The sequence below is a fragment of the Oncorhynchus nerka genome, linkage group LG27, assembly GCF_034236695.1.
Source record: "Oncorhynchus nerka isolate Pitt River linkage group LG27, Oner_Uvic_2.0, whole genome shotgun sequence".
Taxonomy (NCBI): domain Eukaryota; kingdom Metazoa; phylum Chordata; class Actinopteri; order Salmoniformes; family Salmonidae; genus Oncorhynchus; species Oncorhynchus nerka.
In genome coordinates this window covers 55,376,714-55,393,542 of record NC_088422.1, presented here as the reverse complement: position 1 = coordinate 55,393,542, position 16,829 = coordinate 55,376,714, and the positions used below count along the sequence as shown (strand labels likewise).

Here is a 16,829-nt window from a genome sequence, read left to right as displayed (position 1 = left end):
GGTGCGCGCCTGTACTAGGCCAATTGCTATTTAAAGTGTGGAAAATAGTATACAGTTGTCAGGGCTGACTGGATGGCTAAATGAGCTATGAATGTAAAATGCATTTTCATGTCAAATTCAACCCATATCCCGTAGCCCATGAGAGGTAAAATGAGCTTGGAAATAATACAACCACTTTCTGCGTCCTCAGTTTGTAGGCTACTTACAGTAACTATAAACAATGTACTGTCAAAGCCACTTGACATCATAAGCAGCAGTAGCTCAGAGCGCCGTACATAAGCGTTGCATTTCATTGAGACAAAGCTTTTGCATTGTTAAAATAGGCCTACAAAAATGATTTACAAATTAATATTAACATCCGTTTGGATATCTGGATATTCTATTAACCATGCCCATCCCTAAAAGCCATTGAGAATAGACAAGATGCATCCCAGTTATTATTTTTACTATAAATGTTTGAACCCTATAGATGGCTTTCTTTATGGCTCTAATGGTGGATATTGGATCTGTGTGGGTCTCCCTATCTGCTCTTTTCATCCAGCCTCACTCTGAGCCCATAAAGTGAGTTACAGCTTGCCTGGATGGAGTAATCCCATTTTATTACACGTATCCCTTCAGTCTGAGATCACATTCACAGACTCAGCACGCTGAGAGTGACTGGCTAGGCCAGAGGAAGGATCTGTCAACCCACACTGCTCCTAGAGGCTGTTCAAGAACACTGCTTTGCAGTGTTCAGAGCTCGTGAACAACTGGCAGCTATAGGCAGGGAACATGTCTCGATGGCCTAAAGTAGCCTTCTCCCCTCGTCTCCTTATTTCCTTCATGTGTGCTGACACACAAAGATGGGAAAGTGGAGCAAGGTATAGTGCGGTCATGCCTACTGGATGCACCAACTGTACCTACCCAGGTTATTTTATATCAGTACATTGAAGGAATGGAGAGTAGAAGAGGAATCAACTAGACTATTGAGATGCACCCAGACTGTTCTCCAATCATCAGTCAGAAAGGAATACAATAATTTTGCCATGGCTCTCTCCCTATCGCTTTCCAGTTCTACTCATCTTTCACCTCATTCTTGTTTGATTCATAGCTGGAGTGGATTTCCCTCTGTTAGCATGTGTACTCATTTTCAGGGTCCGTGTCTGAGGCAGGGGGAGTGGGTGATCGATAAGGCACAGAGAGGGGCCCTAGTCTCCGAAGAGGTTTGGGTTGCACGTAGGGGTTCAGAGGCTTGGCCCAGACAGGAGGCTTATATTGCAGACTACTGTACTGGATCTTGTGCTGGACTGGACTTGGGCCAGATGCTAGGGTTACACACACATACACACACCTAAACACTGTGGCTTCAGCAGCATTCCTTGTATGCTGTGGAGAAAGACCGCTGGAATCAGAACTCCCCACCCCAAACATCGGTCACGGACGCACGCACACATAATGTTCATACTCAGCTAGCCAATTCAGCCAAGCCCATCTCTCTGTCTCCTTCCTCAGCCAAGCCCATCTTTCAAGCCCATGCCTCTCTCTATCTCTCCTGGGGGGTTGGGTTATCGTTTGTGTGTGTTGACCCTATATTACAATGATCAGCTTTCCAAGATCCTGTGTGGGTGTAGACTTGCGGGTGCTGGCTCTGCTGTAATTTCCCCATACATACGCTCATACAATGGGGCAAAAAAGTATTTAGTCAGCCACCAATTGTGCAAGTTCTCCCACTTAAAAATATGAGAGAGGCCTGTAATTTTCATCATAGGTACACTTCAACTATGACAGACAAAATGAGAAAAAAAATCCAGAAAATCACATTGTAGGATTTTTTATGAATTTATTTGCAAATTATGGTGGAAAATAAGTATTTGGTCACCTACAAACAAGCAAGATTTCTGTCTCTCACAGACCTGTAACTTCTTCTTTAACCTTATGGTGGAAAATAAGTATTTGGTCACCTACAAACAAGCAAGATTTCTGGCTCTCACAGACCTGTAACTTTTTCTTTAAGAGGCTCCTCTGTCCTCCACTCGTTACCTGTATTAATGGCACCTGTTTGAACTTGTTATCATTATAAAAGACACCTGTCCACAACCTCAAACAGTCACACTCCAAACTCCACTATGGCCAAGACCAAAGAGCTGTCAAAGGACACCAGAAACAAAATTGTAGACCTGCACCAGGCTGGGAAGACTGAATCTGCAATAGGTAAGCAGCTTGGTTTGAAGAAATCAACTGTGGGAGCAATTATTAGGAAATGGAAGACATACAAGACCACTGATAATCTCCCTCGATCTGGGGCTCCACGCAAGATCTCACCCCGTGGAGTCAAAATGATCACATGAACGGTGAGCAAAAATCCCAGAACTACACGGGGGGACCTAGTGAATGACCTGCAGAGAGCTGGGACCAAAGTAACAAAGCCTACCATCAGTAACACACTATGCCGCCAGGGACTCAAATCCTGCAGTGCCAGACGTGTCCCCCTGCTTAAGCTAGTACATGTCCAGGCACGTCTGAAGTGTGCTAGAGAGCATTTGGATGATCCAGAAGAAGATTAGGAGAATGTCATATGGTCAGATGAAACCAAAATATAACTTTTTGGTAAAAACTCAACTCGTTGTGTTTGGAGGACAAAGAATGCTGAGTTGCATCCAAAGAACACCATACCTACTGTGAAGCGTGGGGGTGGAAACATCATGCTTTGGGGCTGTTTTTCTGCAAAAGGACCAGAACGACTGATCCGTTTAACCTCTTGCTTCTACTCGGGACGCTTGCGTCTCAACTAGAGCTCTGGAAATGGGCTACGCTAAATGCTAATAGTATTAGTTAAAACTCAAACGTTCATTAAAATACACATGCAGGGTATTGAATTAAAGCTACACTCGTTGTGAATCCAGGCAACAAGTCAGATTTTTAAAATGCTTTTCAGGGAAAGCATGAGAAGCTATTATCTGATAGCATGTAACAATACACTACAACACAAAAGACCCGCAGGGGATGTAAACAAAATAATCAGCATATTCGGCGCTACACAAACCGCACAATAAAATGGAAAACATTCATTACCTTTCACCATCTTCTTTGTTGGCACTCCTAGATGTCCCATAAACACTATTGGGTCTTTTTTTCGATTAAATCGGTCCATATATAGCCTAGATATCGTTATATGTAGACTGTGTGATAAACGAAAAAAACAGCGTTTCATAACGTAACGTCATTTTTTAAAATTCAAAAAGTTGACGATAAACTTTCACAGAACACTTCGAAATACTTTTGTAATGCAACTTTAGGTATTAGTAAACGTTAATAAGCGATAAAATTCATCAGGAGGCGATGTAAAAATCATTAGCTGTCCGTCTGGAAAAATGTCCGGCTAGAAACTCAACCAAAATATCCGGTCCTAGACCTGAAGAAATGCGCTGCCTTGCATGTGTTTGACCAAGAAAAAACTCGTAGGCAAATGACAAGACTCTAGACACCGTGTGGAAGCTGTAGGTACTGCAACCTCAGCCAATTAATTGTGGTTCACCTTTATCAATGGGTTCAAGTAGCGCAGCAATATATTTTTCCATTTTCAGTGATCAGTTTTTCCTGTGCTTTTCGATGTAAATGCCGTTCTGGTAAAGCCACAGCAGTCATTTAACCAGTTTTATAAACGTCTGAGTGTTTTCTATCCACACAGACTAAGCAAATGCATATACTATATTCCTGGCATGAGTAGCAGGGCGCTGAAATGTTGCGCGATTTTTAACAGAATGTTCAAAAAAGTAGAGGGTAGAAGCAAGAGGTTAAAGGAAAGAATGAATGGGGCCATGTATCGTGAGATTTTGAGTGAAAACCTCCTTCCATCAGCATGGGCATTGTAGATCAAACGTGGCAGGGTCTTTAAGCATGACAATAATCCAAAACACACCGCCCGGGCAACGAAGGAGTGGCTTCGTAAGAAGCATTTCAAGGTCCTGGAGTGGCCTAGCCAGTCTCCAGACCTGAACCCAATAGAAAATCTTTGGAGGGAGCTGAAAGTCTGTGTTGCCCAGCAACAGCCCCAAAACATCACTGCTCTAGGAGAGATCTGCATGGAGGAATGGGCCAAAATACCAGCAACAGTGTGTGAAAACCTCGTGAAGACTTACAGAAAACGTTTGACCTCTGTCATTGCCAACAAAGGGTATATAACAAAGTATTGAGAAACTTTTGTTATTGACCAAATATTTATTTTCCACCATAATTTGCAAATAAATTCATTTAAAAATCCTACAATGTGATTTTCTGGATTTTTGTTTCTCATTTTGTCTGTCATAGTTGAAGTGTACCTATGATGAAAATTACAGGCATTTCTCATCTTTTTAAGTGAGAGAACTTGCACAATTGGTGGCTGACTAAATACTCCCCCCCCACTGTATATAGTAGTATATTAGAAGGTACATGAGTTAACATTGGGTGCTGGTGAAAGAAAACAGGTGGTCGTAGAAATAACTTTTTTCTTGACATGTAGTCCCACCAAAGATGAAATAGCCAATTCTAGAATAGCCCATTATGTGTTAGTGGACTGCTGTAGGTAGTGGTAGATTGTGTGATGGGTTGTGTTTTCCCTGGAGGACCACCTGTCTAGCTCTGGCCATGCTGAGGGTTCTATAGGGTTCTATGCTCATATACACACATGCACGCCACGTTCAAAGTTGTGGACAAAGCTGTGTGTGGTCAGTGGTCTGTTTTCTCTTTGCAGGAGGTCACACATACACACACACACACACCCCAGCGTTTGGCAGTAAAGATGAAACCCTCACTACCTGGAAGGAAGTGAGGGTTTGGCTTACCCCCCAAACACTCTCACACATAGAGCCAGGTGAGCTCTTATCTCTCTCTGATCGTTGTGTTCCGTCTGTCATGGCAGTGCCTCTGAAAGACCAGTGCCACAATGCCTGGCTGGCAATGAATTGTGGGGGAATGGCGTGTTCCCTTTTAAGATAAGTACCTGGAGAGGTTTCTGTCTTTTACAAAGTCATCTAGTCTGTTCGTTCAGGTATTGATCTTACAATCGCCTCTAAAGATGGAATCCACATTAGGGGAAACAGCACCACTGTTTGCCCAGCACCTTTTATTGTTTTTGTTTTGTTGACAAAACAGCGGTGCGGTGTCGTGCAGAAAAAAAAATTAAGAAATTGCAGTGCATATTCTGCTGTTCTATCTTGCGTGCAATGATGTCGGAGAAAAAAGTGTTTGTTGTTTTCAATAACTTTGTTGTGGTAATAGCCTATCCCAAACGGACGTGGCAGTTTCACCATTAAAGATTACAGTTTAGACACATTATTTTAGAAATGTTTCGATCCCCCCCAAAATTATATTATTCAAAGGTATATGATTGAAGTACAGTTTAACCTCTCTGGGATATGTGGGACGGTAGCGTCCAGAGGCTGCTTTTCCGGTTACTGGCAATTTTAATTCTGCATCATTAAGACACGTGATGCCTGAACTTCCATCAACACGTCTCCCTCGCTACTAGGGGCGATACAATCCTAGACCACTGTTATTCTACCCACAAGCAAGCATACAATGCCCTCCATCGTCCGTCATTCAACAAATCAGATCATGACTCCGTACTCCTGCTTCCTGTTTACAAGCAGAAGCTCAAACAGGAATTGCTCATGACTTGCTCCGTTGAGAAATGGTCTCCAGAATCAGAGATTATCCTATAGGACTGCTTTGTTAGCCCTGATTGGAATATGTTTCGGGACAACGCCGATAACATCAAGCTAACAACCTCACTTACCAGCTTCATTCGGAATTGTATCGGCTACGTTATCCCCTCAGTTAAGGTTTGCTGCTACCCCAATCAAAAGACCTGGATCAACACTGAGGTTCACGCTAAACTAAAGAATAGGGCTACCTCACACAGGGCTATCACAGACAACCCTGAGGCTATGGCTGAGGACAGGAACAAGTACAAGTAGTCCTGCTATGACTTCCGCAGAGTCATCAAACGAGCAAAAGTACAATATAGGAATAAGCTGGAATCATATTACACAGGCTCTGATGCCTGCCGCATGTGGCAGGTGCTACAGTCCATTACGGATTAAACGACAAGCATTTCTCTACACCCGCAATATCATCTGCTAAATACAGTTGAAGTTGGAAGTTTATATACACTTAGGTTGGAGTCATTAAAACTCGTTTTTCAACCACTACACAAAGTTCTTGTTAACAAACTATAGTTTTGGCAAGTGCATGACACAAGTAATTTTTCCAACAATTATTTACACACAGATTATTTCACATATATTTCAGAAAAAACATTGTAGACCTTGACAAGTCTGGTTCATCCTTGGGAGCAATTTCCAAACACCTGAAGGTACCACGTTCATCTGTACAAACAATAGTACGCAAGTATAAACACCATGGGACCACGAAGCCATCATACCGCTCAGGAAAGAGACCCATTCGGTCTCCTAGAGATTAACGTATTTTGGTGCAAAATGTGCAAATGAATCCCAGAACAACAGCAAAGGACCTTGTAAAGATGCTGGAGGAAACAGGTACAAAAGTATCTATATCCACAGTAAAACGAGTCCTATATCGACATAACCTGAAAGCCCGCTCAGCAAGGAAGAAGCCACTTCTCCAAAACCACCATAAAAAAGACAATGTATTGGAGTAGCCATCACAAAATCCTGACCTCAATCCTAAATAAAATGTGTGGGCAGAACTGAAAAAGCGTGTGCGAGCAAGGTGGCCGACAAACCTTACTCAGTTACACCAGCTCTGTCAGGAGGCATGGTCCAAAATTCACCCAACTTATTGTGGGAAGCTTGTGGAAAGCTGCCCAAAACATTTGACCCAAGTTAAACAATTTAAAGGCAATGCTACCAAATACTAATTGAGTGTATGTAAACTTCTGACCCACTGGGAATGTGATGAAATAAATAATAGCTGAAATAAAACATCCTCTCCACTATTATTCTGACATTTCACATTATTATAAAAAGTGGCGACCCTAACTGACCCAAGACAGGGAATTTTTACTAGGATTAAATGTCAGAATTTTGAGAAACTGAGTTTAAATGTTTTTGGCTAAGGTGTATGTAAACTTCCGACTTCAACTGTATGTGTATGTGACCAATACTATTTGATTTGTTTTGATGGAAGACCCAACCGTGATCTGCCCACCATTGCCTCTCTACCAGATGAACTCAATACATTTTATGCACGCTTTGACAATAACGTTGTGCTGGGTGTGAGACCCAGAAGATTGGGTGATCTCGCTCTCCGAGGCCGTTGTGGGTAGTCTTTAATCAGGTCAAAACTTGCAAGGCCATGGGGCCTGATTGTATTCAGGGGCACGTTCTCACAGCATGTGCAGAAATGCTTGCAGGTATATTCAGTCATTTTCAACCTCTCCTTGTCCCTGTCTGTAATCCCAACATTTTAAGATGACCACCATCATTCCTGTTCCTTAAGAACTCGAAAGCTTCATGCCACAATGACTGCCACCCTGTAGCACTCATCTGTAATCATGAAGTGCTTTCAGAGGCTGGTTATGGCACACATTAACTTTACTGTCCCAGACACTCTAGACCCACTCCAATTTGCATACCGCCCCAACAGATCAATAGACTACACAATCTTAATTGCGCTGCCTTCACCCACCTAGATAAAAGGAATACTTACGTGAGAATGCGGCTCATTGACGACAGCTCAGCGTTCAGCACAATTTCCCCTCCAAACTCATCACCAAGCTTAGGGCGATGGGACTTAACACCTCCCTCTGCAACTTAATCCTAGACTTCCTGACGGCCCGGACCCCAGGTGGTGAGAGTAGGCAACATCACTTCCGCCACGTTGACCCTCAACACGGGGGTCCCTTAGCGGTGTGCCTAGTCCCCTCCTGTACTCACCCACAACTGCGTGGCCATGCACGACTCCAACACCATCATCAAGTTTGTTGACGACACAATGGTGGTAGGCCTCATCACCGGCAACGATGAGACAGCCTGCAGCGAGGAGGTCGGTGACCTGGCAGTGTGGGCCCCCATCCTCATTGACAGGGCTGCATTGGAGCTAGTCGAGAGCTTCAAGTTCTTCAATGTCCAAATCACTAAGAACATAAAATGGTCCACATACACGCACAGTTGTGAAGAAGGCACGACAGTGCTTCTTCCCCCTCAGGAGGTTGAGAAGGTTTGGCATAGGCCCTCAAATCTTCAACAAGTTCTACAGCTGAACCATTGAAAGCATCTTGACTGGCTGCATCACTGCTTGGTATGGCAATAGCACCGCCCTCGATCACTTGGCGCTACAGAGTGTGGTATAGACAGCCCCGTACATCACTGTGGCCGAACTCCCTGCCATCCATGACCACTATATCAGGTGGTGTGAAAGGAAGGCCCGGACAATCGTTAGACTACTACCACCCTAGCCATAGATTGTTCTCTCTGCTTCCACACGACACGCAGTACCGGTGCATCAAGTCTGACACCAACAGGCTCCTGAACAGCTTTTGTCCCTATGCCACTCACATACAATCATCATATAGGCTACTGCTACTCTGTTTATCATATATCCTGATGCCAAGTCACCTTACCCCTATACATATCTACCTTCATCACTCCAGTATCCCTGCACATTGTAAATATGGTACTGGAACTGACTGACCCTGTATATAGTATGCTTACTTACTTTATCATGTTATTTTTTATTTCTTATTACTATATATTGTGTGTTTTTGTTCTACCTTGTTGTTTTTAGTATTACATTGTTATTGATTACTGCATTGTTGGGGTTAGAACTTGAAACAAAGGTATTTCACTGTAATTGTGCATGTGACATACAAAACTTGATACATTGAAACAATTAACATCCCATCATGCTTCGGGTCATATATAAAAATGCTGGGCAGGCCATTATTTTGTCTACCTTGGCTATGCCCCCTTAGGATGACAATGCCCCATCCAAGTGGTCACTGAATGGTTTGATGAGTATGAAATTGATGTAAACCAAATGCCCCATCTCAGTTACCAGATCTCAACCCAGTTGAACAAATGTGGAGCAGCGCCTGAGACCGTGTTTCCAACAATACACCAAATGATGAAATTTCATGTGGAAGAATGGTGTCGCATCCCTCCAATAGAGTTCTAGAGACTTGTAGAATCTATGCCAAAGTGCATTGAAGCTGTTCTGGCATCCTATTAATACACTTTATGTTGGTGTTTTCTTTATTTTTGCAGTTACCTGTATGTCTATCCACAGCTATTACAGTTCACTCATATGGTTTGCGTTTAATGAATCCACTCAACTTGTGGTTTCATTTTCTGTGTGTGTACGTATTCAAAAACACACGCAAGTTTGTGTGTGTTTTTGTATTGAACCCTGTCATTTTATAGGTCTTCTCAGTGCAAGTGGCCTGTGCTGTTTAAAGCATGTTTGACAAATGCAGCCTCTCTCATGTGGCTCCATGTGACATGACTGCTCTGCCAACTCTAGACACAAGGCTCTAATTTAGTCCAACATAAACCCTCACTTAGAAAGCCATTCATATAGACCTGCATATACAACCCTGCTCATGGAAACCCATACACACTCATGTAGATTTAGCATAGATTAAATTATTGATCGGCATGCACCAACCCAAATGAACAGTATTAGTTACGACCTGATCAAGTCTAAGAGGAGTAGTGTCTGTGTTCGTGTGTGTGTCTGTATGATGCTCCAGATAATTCCTTGTCTGATCTAGATTCTAAGGGGTAAGAAAGGAACAGTGTTTTCAGGCTTTCTGTCTTTGTCATCAGTCATTAGGGCCTTAGTTCTAGCTTGGTCCATTGTTCTATGTGTCTGAAAGGGACAGGGACTGGAGACACTAAGGAGGGACCACACGCCTCAGGGGAGAGATTAGAACGAGAAGGAGCCAGACATTTTTTGTCTTTGTCGTGTTAGAAGCTTTTGGGAAGAGAGGGTGGGAGAGCAAGACCGAGAATGAAGGAAAAGAAAACAGAAGAGAAGGGTAGGCAAATGGAGAGAGGAAGGGAGAGAGGGAGAGAAATGAAAAGAGAGGCCATTAATTTAGTGCTGTGGGAGGTTTCTGAAGGTTAGTGTGTGTTTGGTGCCAGGCTCTCCTGGGTTGACTGATGCCTTTGTGAAGAGGCCAGGAACCAACCACACACACACACAGTCTTTAACTGAGTTCAAAGAGAGATAGAAATGGGAGGCTTTTTTCACTCCCTGTAATTGGACCCGATTTGCTGAGATTCATATAAAGTTGGGGTATTTTTTTTGTTGCTTAATATTGTTTAGTGTAGCCTACTACACACACTCTTGAAGGTTCTCAGTGGAAAACATCTCACACACACACTTCACCCATTTATCATTGAAGCTGTCAGCCTCTTTCAAAGGGGCTAAAAGCATCTCAGGAGGCATCGCAACTCTCATGTCCATATGCAAACACACACACACACAAACACACAAAACGCATGGGTACACACTCTCACTTGCGTACAGTGTTCACACAGAACGTCTTAACATAATGGAAGCCAGTGAAATGAAGGCCAGATATATTTATTGTACTACTTTAGCACAAGACTGTGATTCAGCCCCAGCTGAAAACATATCCATTGCACACACACACACACACACACACACACACACACACACACACACACACACACATCCTCTGGTATGCGTAATATCATTATTTGGTGTGTGTGTTCAGGATAGATGAAGTGTATAAATGCACCAGTCTTGGCTACCAGGCTTATAACATACAGCTCATTGGGTTTACGACAGTCAGACTACATGAGTGAATGAGGCTGCTGAGGCTTTCATAAGCATATCTCACAGCTCTGCTATGGCATATTTTCCTTCCGATATATTGATCTTGATATGGTCTGTGCTCATAGGAGCAGTAGGTATCTTTTTTTGTTGTTGTTATGGTTTGACTCAAGGCTGTGTTAGCCTATTTAACTAAAGCAGTGGTGGGCATACTTTTTGGCTCAAGGGCCACAGCTCTTAGGGCTGGTTTCCCGGACAAATATTAAGCCTAGTCCCAGACTAAAAATCTATTTAATTGGAGATTCACCATTGAACATGCTTTTTAACCCAGGATTAGGCTTAATCTGTAGATGGGAAACCAGATCTCAGGCAAAGTTACTCATCGCAAGACGATAGTCAACCAAACCACCTCTGCTATACAGGCATGTCCTTTAAGTGTATTCTTTTAGCATTTTCCTAACCCGGTTCCGTCTTCTCTCTGTCTCTTTCCAGGCGTGTTGGGCAGTGCGGAGTGTTCATGCGGGCGCAACCACTTCACGTGTGCAGTGAGCGCGTTTGGGGAGTGTACATGTATCCCGGCCCAGTGGCAGTGTGACGGGGACAACGACTGTGGAGATCACAGCGACGAGGATGGATGCAGTGAGTTACACATAAATATCTCCATTTGTCTTTCACTTTCGCTTGATGTCCTTTACTATATTTAGTACAATATCGAAATGTGCCACATAATTTTTTTGCTGTTGGGTGTAAATGAAATTTGGTGTCAGCACAGCTAGTACAAGTGGCTATACAGGCCTCATACACATTTTATTATTGTCGTAGAATAGACAACTAGTCTGTGGACACATGGGACATTTTTTTAATCTTCTGGAGTTTTTTTCCCTTCAAATCTTTATAATTTATGCTGGACCGATATCTACAAAAGGCTATATTTATTTCAAAATCCATACACACGTGCACCAAACACACACACAAAAAAATTATTTTTGAGTGTTTGTTTTTTTGTGAATCGTGCCTTTTATATTCCCTTTTATAGATATTTTGTCCAACCAATCTTTATACCAAATGATTCAAATCAGATCATTTGAACATGTCTTTTCATGACTTTGAAAAAAAAAGACCCTCCAAAATGTTGATGTCCCAAGTGTCCAGAGACTAAATTTAGTACAGTAATTCACGTACGCTTTGAAGAATATAAACAAGAACATCGTCAGATTTGTCCATCAGTTAGCACGGAGGACAAATTTCCATTATTGCCATTTTAAAGTACTTCTCATCTTGACTCTGAAACATGTTTTGGTTGGTTGTTTGTGCGTGTCCAATAGATGTCTTATAGTTTGATACCTAGCTCTCTGGTCGTTGACCTCTGTTGGAGGAGGTGAACTGGATTATAAATTGCAACTCCATACAGAGCGTAAGTGAACCACCCCGGGACTTCCCCAAGTTAAGGGTTTTCTCTGGGCAGGGTGGTAGTCTCTAGTTCAGGGGTGTCCAACTCATTCCATGGCTGGCCGAGTGTCTGCTGGTTGTTGTTATTTCCTTTCAATTTGTGTCCAATTTAAGACCTAAGACAACCAGGTGAGGGGAGTTCTTAAGTAATCAGTGACCTTAATGTACAAATCAAGTACAAGGGAAGAGTGAAAAGCTGCAGACACTCAGCCATCCGTGGAATGAGTTTGACGCCTGTGCTCTGGTAAATCCTTGCTCATACGGCAGGCCTTATTGCTCAAATCAGTTTTGTTTTTCAAATCTGTTTTGGACTACTGACTGTCCAAACAGCAAGTTACAAGTGACCAAATCGTATGTGTTTGTGTTCAGACAGCAGTCATTTGCTGACATAGCTATGCTAGTTGTAATAGTAATGATTGGTGTGCGCTCAGTGGTTTAGGCTGATTGGTGGTGGTGCTTGTTTTTCCTATCACTCAGAAGTTTCTGTTTGTAGCAAGCTAAGGTGGCAACAATGTGAACAATGCTTTAGATGGCCAAGTGATGGCACTAAAACTGTTGAACAATCACATGATATGTATGTAGACTGCTATCAAGGTTTAGGATTAAGATGTGTGTATATTTTGCTCGTCAAAATCAGATTTTTGGCTTGAGAGCTCTGTATTTATGGTCTCCCGAGTGTCGCAGCAATCTAAAGCACTGCATGGCAGTGCAGGATGCGTCACACATACCCTGGTTCTATTTCGGGCAGTATCACAACCGACCGTGATTGGGAGTCCCATAGGGCGGGGCACAATTGGCCCAGCGTCGTTAGGTTTTGGCCGGGGTAGGCCGTCATTGTAAATAAGAATTTGTTCATAACCGACTTGCCTAGTTAAATAAAGGTTAAATAAATAAATGTGTGTCCTCTACTTCCCCCAGTCAGTGACATACTCTTTAAATACAGCTGATCTTATCACCCTATACCACAGCTCCACATTGGCACATAGCACTGGGTCATTCAGGCAATCATTGATCTCATTGGTTCCATATGTACTCATTTGTACCAACCTAGTCCAGGTGGAGTCATCTATGCCATCTCGTTGCCCGAGATGGCATAGCAGTTCAGACGTCTTTTGTCCTCGTCGTGTCGTGTATATATATATATTTACAACTTTTTTCACATACATTTTATTTTTATTTTCCATCAACTCATCTTCAATACACTCTCCTGCAACCTGCCTCACCAATTGATATGTATAAATACGTATTATTTACCTCAAATCTGCAATCCTCCAAGAAGCTAGCCAGAAACTCCAAGAAGCTAGCCAGAAGCTAGCCAGGAGCTAGCCAGAAGCTAATCAGAAGCTAGTTAGCTTCTTTACTGGCAACTCGTTAGTATTCAGCTAACCACGGTTTGTGGTCATTAGCTATCCTTTAACTCGAAAATCTATCGCCAGTTTTGTACGGCGCAGCGCGGCTCGGAACGGAACATACCGGAACGATTTTTCTCTCCATGTCCCTGGATTTCAACTGCTCTCTGGACATTCACTCCCGGATCTCACAGCTACCTGGCTGCTATCCGTGTGTCTATCTGCTTTCGTCGATTCCGAAGCAAACATCAATTACTCCGGAGCTAGCCAGCTCCGTCAATCACTCCTGAGCTCCGTCAATCACTCCTGGGCTGCAGTCACCTATCCGGACCCGTTTTACTGCCTACGCGGAGCCCCACCGGGCCTTCACAACTGGACTGCCGACGTTATCTACCCGAAGGAGATCCGGCTGGCTCCTCCGTCGCGACGTTACCTGAACGCCCATCTGCGGCCTGCTAACCGTTAGCTGTCTTACCGGCTGCTCTCAGAATAGACAATCGGACAATTTATTTATTTTTTATTATTATTATGTTTCTTCTTGGGCCTCTATAACTATATCTATTGTTTTTATTTTTTTGTTGTTGTGTGATTTGGACTAATCCCCTCTACAACACGGAACTCCACTAATCTACTGACGGAACGCAAGAGGTGGCTAACAACAGACCTCCATCCTATGCTAGCTTGCTACCGATGTCCTGGCTAGCTGTCTAAATCGCCGTGACCCCCAAACCAACCTCTCCACTCCCTGGACCCTTTTGATCACTCTACTAAGGATGCCTCTCCTTAATGTCAATATGTCTTGTCCATTGCTGTTCTGGTTAGTGTTTATTGGCTTATTTCACTGTAGAGCCTCTAGTCCTGCTCACTATACCTTATCCAACTTATTAGTTCCACCACCCACACATGCAATGACATCTTCTGGTTTCAATGATGTTTCTAGAGACAATATCTCTCTCTTCATCACTCAATACCTAGGTTTACCTCCACTGTATTCACATCCTACCATACCTTTGTCTGTACATTATACCTTGATGCTATTTTATCGCCCCCAGAAACCTCCTTTTACTCTCTGTTCCAGACGTTCTAGACGACCAATTCTTATTGCTTTTAGCCGTACCCTTATTCTTCTCCTCCTATGTTCCTCTGGCGATGTAGAGGTGAATCCAGGCCCTGCAGTGCCTAGCTCCACTCCTATTCCCCAGGCGCTCTCTTTTGATGACTTCTGTAACCGTAATAGCCTTGGTTTCATGCATGTTAACATTAGAAGCCTCCTCCCTAAGTTTGTTCTTTTCACTGCTTTAGCACACTCTGCCAACCCGGATGTTCTAGCTGTGTCTGAATCCTGGCTTAGGAAGACCACCAAAAATTCAGAAATTTTAATTCCAAACTACAACATTTTCAGACAAGATAGAACTGCCAAAGGGGGCGGTGTTGCAATCTACTGCAAAGATAGCCTGCAGAGTTCTGTCCTACTATCCAGGTCTGTACCCAAACAATTTGAACTTCTACTTTTAAAAATCCACCTCTCTAAAAACAAGTCTCTCACCTGCTATAGACCACCCTCTGCCCCCAGCTGTGCTCTGGACACCATATGTGAACTGATTGCCCCCCATCTATCTTCAGAGCTCGTGCTGCTAGGCGACCTAAACTGGAACATGCTTAACACCCCAGCCATCCTACAATCTAAACTTGATGCCCTCAATCTCACACAAATTATCAATGAACCTACCAGGTACCCCCCCAAAGCCTTGAACACGGGCACCCTCATAGATATCATCCTAACCAACTTCCCCTCTAAATACACCTCTGCTGTCTTCAACCAAGATCTCAGCGATCACTGCCTCATTGCCTGCATCCGTAATGGGTCAGCGGTCAAACGACCTCCACTCATCACTGTAAAACGCTCCCTGAAACACTTCAGCGAGCAGGCCTTTCTAATCGACCTGGCCGGGGTATCCTGGAAGGATATTGATCTCATCCCGTCAGTAGAGGATGCCTGGATATTTTAAAAAAATGCCTTCCTAACCATCTTAAATAAACATGCCCCATTCAAGAAAATTAGAACCAGGAACAGATATAGCCCTTGGTTCTCCCCAGACCTGACTGCCCTTAACCAACACAAAAACATCCTATGGCGTTCTGCATTAGCATCGAACAGCCCCCGTGATATGCAAGCTGTTCAGGGAAGCTAGAAACCGTTATACACAGGCAGTTAGAAAAGCCAAGGCTAGCTTTTTCAAGCAGAAATTTGCTTCCTGCAACACTAACTCTAAAAAGTTCTGGGACACTGTAAAGTCCATGGAGAATAAGAACACCTCCTCCCAGCTGCCCACTGCACTGAAGATAGGAAACACTGTCACCACTGATAAATCCACCATAATTGAGAATTTCAATAAGCATTTTTCTACGGCTGGCCATGCTTTCCACCTGGCAACTCCTACCCCGGTCAACAGCACTGCACCCCCAACAGCAACTCGCCCAAGCCTTCCCCATTTCTCCTTCTCCCAAATCCATTCAGCTGAAGTTCTGAAAGAGCTGAAAAATCTGGACCCCTACAAATCAGCCGGGCTAGACAATCTGGACCCTTTCTTCCTAAAATTATCTGCCGAAATTGTTGCCACCCCTATTACTAGCCTGTTCAACCTCTCTTTCGTGTCGTCTGAGATTCCCAAAGATTGGAAAGCAGCTGCGGTCATCCCCCTCTTCAAAGGGGGGGACACTCTTGACCCAAACTGCTACAGACCTATATCTATCCTACCATGCCTTTCTAAGGTCTTGAAAGCCAAGTCAACAAACAGATTACCGACCATTTCGAATCTCACCATACCTTCTCTGCTATGCAATCTGGTTTCAGAGCTGGTCATGGGTGCACCTCAGCCACGCTCAAGGTCCTAAACGATATCTTAACCGCCATCGATAAGAAACATTACTGTGCAGCCGTATTCATTGATCTGGCCAAGGCTTTCGACTCTGTCAACCACCACATCCTCATCGGCAGAGTCGACAGCCTTGGTTTCTCAAATGATTGCCTCGCCTGGTTCACCAACTACTTCTCTGATAGAGTTCAGTGTGTCAAATCGGAGGGTCTGCTGTCCGGACTTCTGGCAGTCTCTATGGGGGTGCCACAGGGTTCAATTCTTGGACCGACTCTCTTCTCTGTATACATCAATGAGGTCGCTCTTGCTGCTGGTGAGTCTCTGATCCACCTCTACGCAGACGACACCATTCTGTATACTTCCGGCCCTTCTTTGGACACTGTGTTAACAACCCTCCAGGCAAGCTTCAATG

At 43.6% G+C, this 16,829-nt stretch overlaps 1 protein-coding gene across 3 annotated transcripts in view; it reads left to right on the top strand.

Moving 5' to 3' along the window:
• The window catches only part of lrp4 (low density lipoprotein receptor-related protein 4), a 234,348-nt gene that overhangs the window by 81,466 nt on the left and 136,053 nt on the right, over positions 1-16,829 (top strand). For all 3 annotated transcript variants that reach the window (XM_029638670.2, XM_029638669.2, XM_029638671.2), the window contains exon 2: positions 11,236-11,382. In XM_029638670.2, coding sequence (XP_029494530.1) covers positions 11,236-11,382 — 147 coding nt within the window. The remainder of the gene's footprint in view (positions 1-11,235; positions 11,383-16,829) is intronic.